We start from the raw sequence: 13,946 nt of genomic DNA on the forward strand, positions 1-13,946 counted from the left end.
AAAAAACAAAACAAAACAAAAAAAAAAATCAATAAAAATAAATAAATAAAAAAAAGACATGAAAACATGAACATGAAACAAAACCCAAAACCCTTGCCAAAGCTCAACCCCTTGGAACTGCTATTTATTTGGGAAGCTGTCTGTCAGTGTTAACTTGAATGACGTCACTACCTCCACAGCAAATCCGTTTCCTGCCAGCGTTTAAAAGGAGAACAGGATGAATTTGAAGCATACTTGGCTTTCCTGCTCTTGTATAAAAAAAACAAGTTGTATGCTAATCTGCCCTTTTGCTATGTGTCATTCTAGCGATGGCGAAGTAAGGCGCTCTGAACAAGCAAAGCTTTCAACACAGCTGTATCAGAAAATTGTTCATTACTCAAAGCTTTTCAAAACGGTTTATGATGTGGCCATCTAGTGGTCATAAAAACGAGTAACACCTTCCAAAGTGCAATGTTCTATTACAGCCACTGGTTCACACCTGGTTCTACAACTGATTCTTTGGTTTAGAATCAGAATCAGAATCAGAATTAGCTTTATTCGTCAGACTGAGAAAAATTACAGAAATGAATTGCAGAACACAGGTAATGATTCATGTTTTAGATGTTTAAGCTGGAGATGGCATAGGGGAAAAACTGTTTTTATGCCTAGATGTTCTAGTGCTCAGAGATCTGTTTATTATATTTTGTATAAATAATGGTCATTGTCATTCATTCATTTGTGTCAGTGTACTGGCACTAAAATAAGTAAAATAAATAAATGACAAAAACATAAATTCATTTAAAAAAAACAACAACTAATTCATAAATTACCATATGGACAAAGAAATGCAGAAATAAATAAATGTGAAAATAAAGTAGAAATACAAAAATGCAGAAATATACAAATGTATAAATAAATGTTGGTGACATAAATGCATAAAGAAACGTAAATAGAGAAATGACAAAAAGAAAAAAAAATGTAAATAAATACTAATTTATTTTATTATCATTATTATTTTTACATTTAATTGTAGATTTATTTGTGCGTTTATTTATTTACTTTTACTATTTTATATATTTTTTATATATTTATTTATAGTATATGTTTATGTATTTATTATTTCGACAGCTTTGGCACTACATATAGCCTATTATATTGTACAGGCAATACTTCACATGCAAAATAATTAATAAAAACTTTGAATAAAGTGTAAAGGAGCCAGTTTTCAGTCACTACTGTATTAAAAAAGAACAACAGCCGTCTGAGCCAGTTTACCTCATTTATGCATTCTGGGGTTATGCATTCAGGTCTACATTCAAAATTTTATGTTGAATATTGAATACTCTTGTGATTTTTGTAACAAATCATTCAGTTAACTTGTTAGTGTATTTATGGCTTTTTTGGCTTACTTGTAGTTGTACAGTTGTACTTGTACAGTTGGGATGAAATGACATATTCATATATTTTGTTTTAATGGAGTAATAAAATTGAATGGAGTATTTTTTTTTTATTCTTTTGACTTATATAACCTATTGAGTGTAATATTAATAAATAAAAGGCAACTTTAAAAAATGACATTTTGATTTGTACTCTTATGCTAATATAGTCACAACAACCTGCACACAACAACAGCAACAACAACAACAACAACAACAACAATAATATAAAGCAAGAGGCAACCCGTGTTTACCTTATACTTCGAAACATTATAAGCCAAAGAATCATATTTTATTTATTTCTTGGAAAGCGAAAGTGTTGGTCTGAATCGGCAATTTGGTGTTAGTCAGCTGGTAAAATGATGGAAGGAAACAGAGACGAAGCTGAAAAATGTTTGAATATCGCTACCAAAGCCCTCAAGGATGGCAATAAAGACAAGGCTTTGAAATTCCTCAACAAAGCAGAAAAACTCTATCCAACCGAAAAAGCAAAAGGTATGTTTCTCATTTCTTATTTACAAATGGCACACGGGCTAACACAGAAGCTAGCTGAAGATGTGTTTATCTGTTTTAATGGTTATTTTAAAAAGCAGGAAAAATATTTAAACGCTATTTAGCATACAAAAGCCAATAAACACATACGTTATAAACAGACTAGTAATTAACGCACTAATATACTATAACGGACTAATAAACGGACATAGGCTAGCAGAGAGTATGAACATTAATACCTCTTTCATCAAAGTGGTATTCAACAATAACATGTTTAAATGATTAAATACATATGTTTGCAAAAAGGTATATTGTGTTGATCTGGTGTGCGTTTCCCGAAAGCATCTTTAGCATTATTAGCCTGTGCGGTGAAGTTGGCTTTATGCTGGACATTTCTTTAGACATTCGCAAATTAAGTGACTGTCTCAAAAGTGCATAAAAACAATAAAAAAAGACATTTCAAGATTCGAAAACATGCAAAGCATCATACAAATAAAATGTAAAAATGTGAAAAGTGGAACACCATTAATACATAATTTTAATCTGTAAATGGGATAGTCACTACGAATTTATACATTGTTACATTTTACTCCAACGTTTTCTTTTAACTGATAGAAACAGGTGTTATTATGGCACCTGCAATATATTTAGTATCACATCATACACGACTTGGATTTTGGAAATGTATTTTTAATGAATTTTTTAAATATATACAGTATACTTCCTTGTCACATGACCTGCTGATGTCACACCAGTTGTGATGTTGGAAATGTCATTTCCTGCATCCAAATTCGCCTACTTATACTCTGCCCTAAAAGTACTTTTTTTTTTTTTTTTTAAGAAAAAGTACATATTTTGAGTATGTAGCAGATCAGCAGGCAAGCTTTGGACATACTACTTTGTTATAACTGTGTCTTTAACAGAAGCTCTGTAGCTTAGTTATGTGCGTTCTGTCACTGTTTAAACTGCCCTGTCAATCATCTTGTCACAGTTAACATCATCCACATTTAGTTTAATTTGATTTCCTACCGTATTGGAGAGAAATGAAAAAGCAAGTTGATTGCCAGTTGCGGGTCTTTCATGCCGATAACTCTGCTCAAATGTATTATTATAAAAGTTCACAATGACACTGCAAATGAAAAATAACACAGATAATACTAGAGTCATTCAATGTCAACTCAACCAGAGGTCCCTGGCTCAAATTTTTGGTTTTGCTAATATATTTATTAAATGTATAGTGATATAATGTATATGTATAGTGTATAGTGTATAGTGAATGTTGTGGATGACTATTTACTATTTACTGAGTAATCCACTATTTCGTAGAGGGGGGACAAAATGGAATTTTTCACCCGAGATTCACAGTCAAATTACAGGGGGGTTAAAATAACTTCAGAAAGATGGCATCATCATAATGTTATTTTTACACAGAGATTGGTATGTCTGTCAAGTTTGCATGCCTGTAACTCAAGAAGTATTAAAGATATTTTAATGCTTTTTTAGATTTTGCCTCTTAACAAACTTTCTTTTTGGCATCTTTATTTTTAAGGTCCTATATGGATCAGTTCCAGAGATATTGGAATTTTATTATGGTTCCAAGAGTAAATCATTAAAATGTACACATTTTCAGCAGTCAAAAACCAAATGTGGGTCAATTTGAAAAAATATGATACTACTTTTCTTTGTAAAGAGGAATGTCTGAAGAACAAATAATTTTGAAACTAGAGATGTATTTTGTTACCTTCTGTCAAGTAAACTGCATTGAACATACCTGTCTGAGTGCCATAAATATTATTTTTCCAAAGTTTGCGTGCCTATAACTCAAGAAGTATTAAAGATATCCATTGTGCAACCGATTCTTCAATTGTCAAATTTTAGACCTATATATAAACTCCCCTTTTGTATTGAAAGTCTTGGAGAGAGTTTTTTTTTAACCAACTTTAATCATTATAGATTAATGTAGTATTTTTTTAAGAAATTCAGTCTTGTTTTTAAGCCCTGTCACATTACGGAAACTGCTCTTTTAAAAGTTTCTAATGATCTTCTTCTAGCTGTGGGCTCTGGTAACTCTGCTGTTTTAGTCCTTTTATATTTGACTGCAGCCTTTGATATGGTCAACCACTTAATTCTTTTATCTAGACTTGAATAGTGTGTTGTTGGCATAGCCCTCAAATGGTTTTAATCGTATTTGACACAAGTTTTTCTTTTCACCTTGGTGAATTTTCTTCATCTGCTGCCCCTCTTTCTTGTGCTGTCTGTCAGTGGGGTCCTTCATATTAGGACCTATGTTGTTTTCTTTTTATATGTTGCCCTTTTGGTATATTTGTATAAAACACAATATCTCTTTCCACTATTATGTGGATGACAAAACAAATGACAAAGCTTCATTTCTTTCATTACTTAATTAAAGAGATTTAAAAATATGGCTGGATCAGAACTTGACTTGAACTGGATCAGTCTTAATGAAAATAAGACTTAGATTGTTGTGTTTGGTTGTCCTGGGGATTTAAGTGCTTGTGTGGATGCACTTGGTAATTTAGGATTGTATGTTCGTCCTTTTACTATGAATCTTGGTGTGATTTTTTTTTTTGGATGGTGCTTTTAAATTTGAAAAACAGATTAGTTCTGTTGTAAAAGCCATTTTTTTTTTCAACTGAGACTTTTGGCTAAAGTCAAGCCCTACCTACCGCGTTAGGAGTTTAAAAAGTGTAATTCATGCTTTTCTAACCTTTAGGTTGGACTTGTCGCACCCCTTTGGACTGCTTATGTTGGTTTCTCCCTCTTGTGCCCGTATTTGATTCTTCCTGCCCTCATTGTGTCCTGATTAGTTAACTCGTTTCACCTGTGTCCTAATGAGTTCTTTGTAATCACCTGTCTTTATAAGTTGGTCTCAGTTCAGTGTTTGTCATCCGGTCTAGTCTATGTGCACGTCTTTCGCTGCCTTCCTGTGATTTCATTGTGGATAAGTCTTTGGATTTCACCTTCATCCTTGTGCGAGTACGTTCTTCCTACACGTTTGTGAAGAAGACCGGACCTTTAAAAAAGTAAGCGGCGTACTCTCCTGTTTTTGTTTTGCATTTTTTGTCAGTTTTTGTTTTATTTGTTTTGTCATGGATGACCCGGCCATCCTCATCCTCCTGCTGGAGCAGGGGGACCGCTCTCTTGAGGACCACACCACAGACTTTGTGTTTCTAGCCAACCTAACACACTATCCGGACAGCTGCCTCTACACGTTCTATCACGCTGGACTTAACACCTCCACATGAGCGCAGCTGTCTGGAGAGGGTCCTCGAGAGAGCCTCGCTGCCTTCATCGAGTGGGTGCTGGTTTTGCAAGTCAGATCTAGCTGTGGACATCAGGGACGACACCAGCCCCACTCGGGATCCAGTGCCCAGCCCACCATCACCCCGTGTCGCGGAGCATGAGGCAAAGCTCAGCGCGACCGACGAGCCATCGCGGAGTGGAGCGACAGAGCTGAGGATCGCCCTGGAGCCAGAGCCCATCACGTCCGACCAGGTGCAAGAGCTGGCCACAACCTACTCGACAGTGGATGTTACAGTGGAGCATGAGGGGGCCAAGGATAGCCCCACCCACTGCACCTCCACTGAGGGAGAGCTGAAACCAGAACTGGGACTGCAAGAAGGTGAACTGGACTTAATAGACTTCCATACTGAGATGTATGCTGACATGCCCCTCTTCTAGTGCCATCACCTGAACTCTCGATCTGCCCTGAGCCCTCAACCTGGGGACTTTTCCCACCCACCCCCACTCTCCTGCCTTCTCCTGTCTTCCATGCCTCAGCACTGCCACCGCTGTCTCATGGCAGCCCTTTGCTCACCCTCAGCCCACCATCAGTGCTGTGGGCTCGCTGCGGGTCTGCCATTCTCCCTTGGCATTGTGGCTGGAGGATCCCTCGTCTCTGTCTCCAGCCTCCGAGGCCTGGACTCTGGCTTGGCCCTCCGACCCAGTGGCTCCACCACCCAGCTCCTGGCTCCCTCGTCTCCACCGTCTCGTGTTGGCCCACCAGCTCCGTTGGGCTCCTCCCTCCAGCTCCGCCTCAGTCCTCTGTCGCTCTGGCACGGACCTCCGGATCTCCGTCTCCGCCTCGGTCGCCTGAGCCTTGGACTCCACCTTGGCCCTCTGGATCCTCTGTGTCGCCTGGACTTGTCAGCTCTCCGTCTCTGCCTCAGGCTTCACCTCCAATTGCTCCGCTGCCGTCGGTCGCCCCTCCTGGAGTCATCAGCCCATTCTCCACCATGGTTTCTCCCTCATTCTCGCCATCATGGTTGCGGATTATGGATTATATTAAAGACTTTGGGTTTCACCTTCATCCTTGTGCGAGTATGTTCTTCCTACATGTTTGTGACAGGACTACTGTAACTCTTTATATATTGGTTTGGATCAGTCGTCGCTTACAGTTAGTCCAGAATTCAGCAGCTTGTCTTCTAAATGGGACTAAAAATTATGAGCATATTTCCCTAGTCTTAGCTTCACTTCACTGGCTTCCTGTCCGCTTCAGGATTGATTTTATTGTTTGTTTTTAAGATTTTAAATGGGTTGGCGCCTGCTTATTTATCAAAGCTTTTACTTGTCCAAACTCCTGTTAAAGCACTGAGGTCATCCAGTCAGGTGCTCCTCGATGTTCCGGGAGCCAGGTTAAAAAAATAAAGATAACCGGTACACATAAGAACTGCTTAGACTCTTGAAATATTGAAGTCGTTGCTTAAGACACACCTGTATTCCTTAGCTTTTATTTTGAGTTGAGCTGAGACATTGTGACTTTTCTACTATATTTATCTTGTTTGTGGACATTGTTAGACACTTTGGTCAACCATTGTTGTTTTTAAATGTGCTGTATAAAATTGAACTAAACTGCATTATAGCCTATTGATCTATCCGGCGTGACATAAGCTAACATAAACTTGCTGCACGTAGGGCTGGGCAATATGGGCAAAAAAATTATCATGATAAATCATGATAAACACAGTTAAAACCCACTGATCTAGTTTTAGGATATGTGCATATAAATGAATTTTTATTTAAGATGTTATCTGGGATGTTTATGGTCTTTCGGGCAGGATAAGCGATATATTGAAATCGTTTAGGTGGGTGTGTCAGCTGCGCACTTACAGACACAGGTAACTGATCCAACACAAAATATATTTCTTTATGTACCTAATTATGCAGGCAGTGCCGGTCCAACAGGCGATACAGGTGGTCATCTAGGGCCCCGCCATAAGGGGAGCTTGTGAATTGGATTTTTAGGTGCGTTCGACTTGAAGTGGCTCTGCGCAGAAAGATCCGTTTTTAAAATCAAAGTACCGCAAAAGCTATAGAGTGCAGACAGCTCTGCATGCTTTAAAATCACTCTTGCGGTACTTGAATGTCATACACCGGTCGGTGTGCACAGCGCAACTTCAAACCGCACACAACTTCTGACTACATAGCTAGGGTGACACACCAGGGCTTGTTCAGTGCGGCATATGTGTCAAATGTATGAGAAAAAATTCTCAGTCTGTAAGTTCAAATTTACTTCAGTAAATTGTTAGGCCTCCTGTATGTTAACAGTTCATGCTGCAGTTTTCTGTAAAATATATTGATAATATTGATCAAAATAACATTTTGGCCAAATTATGCAGCCCTTTTGTTACACATTAATGCTATTTTTAAATTATTTGAAATGAAAGAATGATAGAGAGATTAAAGAGAAGTTGTGGTAGAAATGGAATCCAAACAATATCTTTCCGGAGCTGGAAAAAAGGATGTTTTGCTATATACATAATATTTATTGTTGTAGTACTTGTTTTATACATACAATGATGGCAATGATCACAGACAGACTTGTCATATAAGGAAAAATCTTTTCATTAAATAATTACAGACCCGGATCTAATGTCTAATGCAATAAAGTTTTTTTTCCCTTGAGATCATCCATCAATCAATCAATCCTTAAAAACAAGTAGAGTATCCTGCATTTCTTATCATTTATGAATATTAGTAGGCCTATGTTTATTTTGTTTATGCTCTGTTTATTTTTAGTTTTTGTGTATACTTCATTTAGATTTTATTTGTTGCACTCCTATTTTTTTATTTGATTAATTTTTTTTTTTTAACATATGTTTGTTGATTGTGTTACAATTATTACACAGTTACGCTTAAATATCGAAATAGTTATTGGGTCATTCCAGCTGGAATCATCAAATGGTCCCCACCTGACCCCCTCAGATTTGTCTGAAAAAAATCTATGTGATGGGTAATATCCCCAATAGATTATATACAAAATTTCAGATCTCTTTTGTGCATACTTTTTTTACCAAAAATCTGTAAAAAGAGTTTGTTTTTCACCCCGTTTTGGCATCACTGTCTGAGTGACCATGTTCAGACTGAAATATCTCCAGAACTAGTTGTGCCAGGTCCATGAAATTTTCTGGGCTAAGAGTCTTAGTCCAGAACTGCATGAATTACAACTCACAGCATTGTTACTGAATTTACACCTGAATGCTGGCCCTCTACTTTTCTTTGAAACTATTACTTTAAGGGTTTTCAGATGTCCATAGAAACCTCAATTTTCAATGTATAAGCATCAAACTTGGTAAATGGTCTGATATGTACCATGTCTTTCACATCCTTTGACATCAGACAATAGAGTCTTATGGATGTTGAGTTATTAAGGTCCAAAAATGGAAAAAACTCATTTACACCAATGTTCAGAGCAATATTTCCCATGAATGACACCAGGTGTGAACATGAAACTTTTTTTTTTGAAAGAGCATGTTCTTGTTAATAAAATATAAAAAAATTGGGATGGGGTTTTGCCTCATTTTTCTGTAATAATTTTTAAAAAAAATCATTGTTGTGTGACATTCACAACTACTGTAGTACCAGCTATTTTGAACTCATATGCCTAAATTAATGCTATAATGCAGCATTCCATTGTGCTCGGGACTCGGGGAAGTCCGACCTCCACCTCGGGAAAGTGCAATGGAACGGCCACTTAAGTTGGGCCAGTTCAGTGCAGACCGAGTCCGTTGGAATTATCCATAGGCATCCATATTTTTGCCAACTGTTACAATGGAACGCATTTACGATGGACATCGGGAGAACTAACTCGGATTCACCGACTACCGACATTCAATGGAATGCAACATAAGTACCTAATCTTGATGTTCCACCCAATCCAGTGAATAATACATCCATTTTCATTGAGAAAGCAGGGCAATATTGATGAGAAATAATAATATTTAGGTGGTATGAGATCTAGCATCAATCAATCAATCAGTCAATCAGTCAACAATGATAAATTTTGAGGTCAGTCAAGTATCAGGAACACCAGGATTCCATGTCAACTTTGAGATTGACCCAGTTGAACAAGGCCTTCACATCACAGATATGGCCCCAGGACAATATGTTACTTGTGTGTATGACCGACAATGGTGGGTTGGTATCATCAGAGACGTCTCTGACACAGAGCAAGACATTCAAGTGCTTTTTTTTTGCGTCCCCATGGCCCAGCTAGAGGCTACTTTTGGCCAAAAAGGGAAGATGTCTGTTGTGTGCCTCTCCTGCACATCATAATGAAAATTGATGTGAAGGTTACTTTCACTGGACGCTGCTATGTCATAAAAGAAAATGAAACTGTGGATTCAGACACTTTCATGAACAACTTTCAGTAACTGTTATGTCACACATTTGTTGTGTTGGTGGTATACATTATTAAAGTGACTCATGTCTGGAAGTATGTTTTTTGTATTTTTTGTATAAGTGGAACATTAATAAATTCTGTTGAAATGCCCATACCAAGTTGAATAGCAAAAGTGAACAATAGGATCAGTGATGAAACTCATTACAGAAAAATCATTACAGAAAAATGAGGCAAAACCCATCCTATTTTTTTTTATATTTTATCAATAACAATATGCTCTTTCAAAAAAACAAGTTTCATGTTCACACCTGGTGTCATTCATGGGAAATATTGCTCTGAACATTGGTGTAAATGAGTTTTTTTCCATTTTTGGACCTTAATATCTCAACATCCATCAGACTCTGTTGTCTGATATCAAAGGATGTGAAAGACATGGTACATATCAGACCATTTACCAAGTTTGATGCTTATACATTGAAAATTGAGGTTTCTATGGACATCTGAAAACCCTTAAAGTAATAGTTTCAAAGAAAAGTAGAGGGCCAGCATTCAGGTGTAAATTCAGTAACAATGCTGTGAGTTGTATATGTATATGTACATTTTTAATGAGCAGAGGGAATTCCCAACATTAAACACATAACCATTTGCATTCTTAGGATGTTTGCATTGTGAAAATGTACAGTGAGACTTAGGATATAAAAACGCTGACTTGTTTTGTGAAGCTTTCTCATTAAAATCATATAATTTCCTATTCATTCAATAGAATGTATGTGCATACTAGGGAATACTAATATGGCGGCACAGTGGTTTCACTTTTATGACGTCATGAGCAATCCAGTTCTCTATTATAGATCAGTGTTAAACCACACATAATGGTACCATGGTAAAAATATAACTACATGGTTTTATAGCCTATTTGTAAAAACAAATTGTATTTCTAAAAACATTCAGTATAAATGCACACATGCTATAGCTTAATCCCAAATACATACATACTATAATTATATACCATTACTCCTGTAATAAAATTCAATGTGAATATCCCACATTGCTGCCACAATACCATGGTGCAGTGAGTGTTACTACAGTAAATCCATTGTAAATGATGGCGATGTGTAGATCGAAAAGCCTTCTAACTTTCTTGTTGCACACAGCTTTAAACTAGTTTGAATTACAGAGTCATCTGTGTTAATCACTGAATTCAACTGATTCATACTGGATCTCACAGCGCTGTTTAGTGCTCGCGTGATGGAGCAGTTCGCATATCACGTCTTTGTGTGCTCAAGTTTATTATTTCAAATGTAGGCGCGCGGCAGCTGCGCTCATAACGGAAGTGTTCGGACGCGCTCCAGGCGCCACATACTTTAGTGAGCTTGCACAGCGCCGCAGTTTGAACTTTGGTCTGAGCAGAAAAATGGTCCGTGTGGCGCGATTCAAATGAGTTGCGCTGTTTCGTTCAGCTTTTGGCACATAAAAAGTATATCGAACATGTATCGTTTTATCGAGGAAAATTATATTGCGATAATTATCGTTATCGAATTATGCCCAGCCCTAGGTGCATGTCTCATAAAACATTCAAAAATGTAAATATCTGGGAGTAAGAGAAAAGCAGACATATGGATAAATTTGGCGACGGAAAAGAGAACTCAATTCAGTCTGGTTTTCTGAGCACGCACAACGAAGCAGCGCCTCTTACACAGCACATGCCTCTTTCTCATGACTTCTTCGTGATCTCATGTAAATGATGTCAAATTGTCAGTTTTGACAAGTATTCACGTAACGACACTCATTTACGCCTTAAGTGAACGTAAACGGAACGTAAACAGAGAATATCGGACGTGCATCTGTACATTGCATCCATGCATTCGGTTTTACAGGGACAGCAGCCTAATTTAGTTGCTTTTGTCTATTGCATTGACGTAATGAAGCTACAAATGAAAGACAGAAAATCTCTCACTGCTCTTGACCGAATCACTTTAGTAGCCCTAATAAAGATTAATCTAAATTTATTTATATAAATAAATATGTCTGCTTAAAAGAATGAAGAATGTGGTAAACCACTTGTTATAACGAAATGCATAATTGGCATATAATATATAAACATTGAAAAAGAAAGACTTGTTTCTTTATGAGAAGTGTTTTTTTTTTTTATTTAATTTTAATTTGTTTGGTAATTTTAGAGAAATGCTTAACACTCTAACTAAAACCCATTAGATTTTAACCGACTAAATCTAGACTAAAACTAAAACAAATCAGATGACTAAAATATGACTAAAACTAAATGCCATTTTAGTCAAAAGACTGTGACTAAGACTAAATCAAAATTTCTTGTCCAAATTAACACTGGCTTAGGGCTGGGTGATAAACCATTAAGGATAATTATTGCGCGACATAAATTTCCTCTGGAAATGATAACAAGAGTTCAAGAGTTGAAAGAGCATGTTCTTGTTAATAAAATATAAAAAAATTGGGATGGGGTTTTGCCTCATTTTTCTGTAATAATTTTTAAAAAAAATCATTGTTGTGTGACATTCACAACTACTGTAGTACCAGCTATTTTGAACTCATATGCCTAAATTAATGCTATAATGCAGCATTCCATTGTGCTCGGGACTCGGGGAAGTCCGACCTCCACCTCGGGAAAGTGCAATGGAACGGCCACTTAAGTTGGGCCAGTTCAGTGCAGACCGAGTCCGTTGGAATTATCCATAGGCATCCATATTTTTGCCAACTGTTACAATGGAACGCATTTACGATGGACATCGGGAGAACTAACTCGGATTCACCGACTACCGACATTCAATGGAATGCAACATAAGTACCTAATCTTGATGTTCCACCCAATCCAGTGAATAATACATCCATTTTCATTGAGAAAGCAGGGCAATATTGATGAGAAATAATAATATTTAGGTGGTATGAGATCTAGCATCAATCAATCAATCAGTCAATCAGTCAACAATGATAAATTTTGAGGTCAGTCAAGTATCAGGAACACCAGGATTCCATGTCAACTTTGAGATTGACCCAGTTGAACAAGGCCTTCACATCACAGATATGGCCCCAGGACAATATGTTACTTGTGTGTATGACCGACAATGGTGGGTTGGTATCATCAGAGACGTCTCTGACACAGAGCAAGACATTCAAGTGCTTTTTTTGCGTCCCCATGGCCCAGCTAGAGGCTACTTTTGGCCAAAAAGGGAAGATGTCTGTTGTGTGCCTCTCCTGCACATCATAATGAAAATTGATGTGAAGGTTACTTTCACTGGACGCTGCTATGTCATAAAAGAAAATGAAACTGTGGATTCAGACACTTTCATGAACAACTTTCAGTAACTGTTATGTCACACATTTGTTGTGTTGGTGGTATACATTATTAAAGTGACTCATGTCTGGAAGTATGTTTTTTGTATTTTTTGTATAAGTGGAACATTAATAAATTCTGTTGAAATGCCCATACCAAGTTGAATAGCAAAAGTGAACAATAGGATCAGTGATGAAACTCATTACAGAAAAATCATTACAGAAAAATGAGGCAAAACCCATCCTATTTTTTTTTATATTTTATCAATAACAATATGCTCTTTCAAAAAAACAAGTTTCATGTTCACACCTGGTGTCATTCATGGGAAATATTGCTCTGAACATTGGTGTAAATGAGTTTTTTTTCCATTTTTGGACCTTAATATCTCAACATCCATCAGACTCTGTTGTCTGATATCAAAGGATGTGAAAGACATGGTACATATCAGACCATTTACCAAGTTTGATGCTTATACATTGAAAATTGAGGTTTCTATGGACATCTGAAAACCCTTAAAGTAATAGTTTCAAAGAAAAGTAGAGGGCCAGCATTCAGGTGTAAATTCAGTAACAATGCTGTGAGTTGTATATGTATATGTACATTTTTAATGAGCAGAGGGAATTCCCAACATTAAACACATAACCATTTGCATTCTTAGGATGTTTGCATTGTGAAAATGTACAGTGAGACTTAGGATATAAAAACGCTGACTTGTTTTGTGAAGCTTTCTCATTAAAATCATATAATTTCCTATTCATTCAATAGAATGTATGTGCATACTAGGGAATACTAATATGGCGGCACAGTGGTTTCACTTTTATGACGTCATGAGCAATCCAGTTCTCTATTATAGATCAGTGTTAAACCACACATAATGGTACCATGGTAAAAATATAACTACATGGTTTTATAGCCTATTTGTAAAAACAAATTGTATTTCTAAAAACATTCAGTATAAATGCACACATGCTATAGCTTAATCCCAAATACATACATACTATAATTATATACCATTACTCCTGTAATAAAATTCAATGTGAATATCCCACATTGCTGCCACAATACCATGGTGCAGTGAGTGTTACTACAG

The 13,946-nt window shown here is 36.8% G+C and overlaps 1 protein-coding gene across 1 annotated transcript in view; it reads left to right on the forward strand.

The window, feature by feature from the left end:
* Nucleotides 1-1,706: 1,706 nt before the first annotated feature.
* Nucleotides 1,707-13,946, forward strand: part of dnajb14 (DnaJ heat shock protein family (Hsp40) member B14) — a 42,278-nt gene continuing 30,038 nt past the window's right edge. Inside the window, 1 exon segment of the mRNA XM_051115897.1 lies at nucleotides 1,707-1,910. Coding sequence (XP_050971854.1) covers nucleotides 1,775-1,910 — 136 coding nt within the window. The 5' untranslated portion in view covers nucleotides 1,707-1,774.

The sequence above is a fragment of the Labeo rohita genome, chromosome 1 (genome assembly GCF_022985175.1).
Source record: "Labeo rohita strain BAU-BD-2019 chromosome 1, IGBB_LRoh.1.0, whole genome shotgun sequence".
NCBI classification, from domain to species: domain Eukaryota; kingdom Metazoa; phylum Chordata; class Actinopteri; order Cypriniformes; family Cyprinidae; genus Labeo; species Labeo rohita.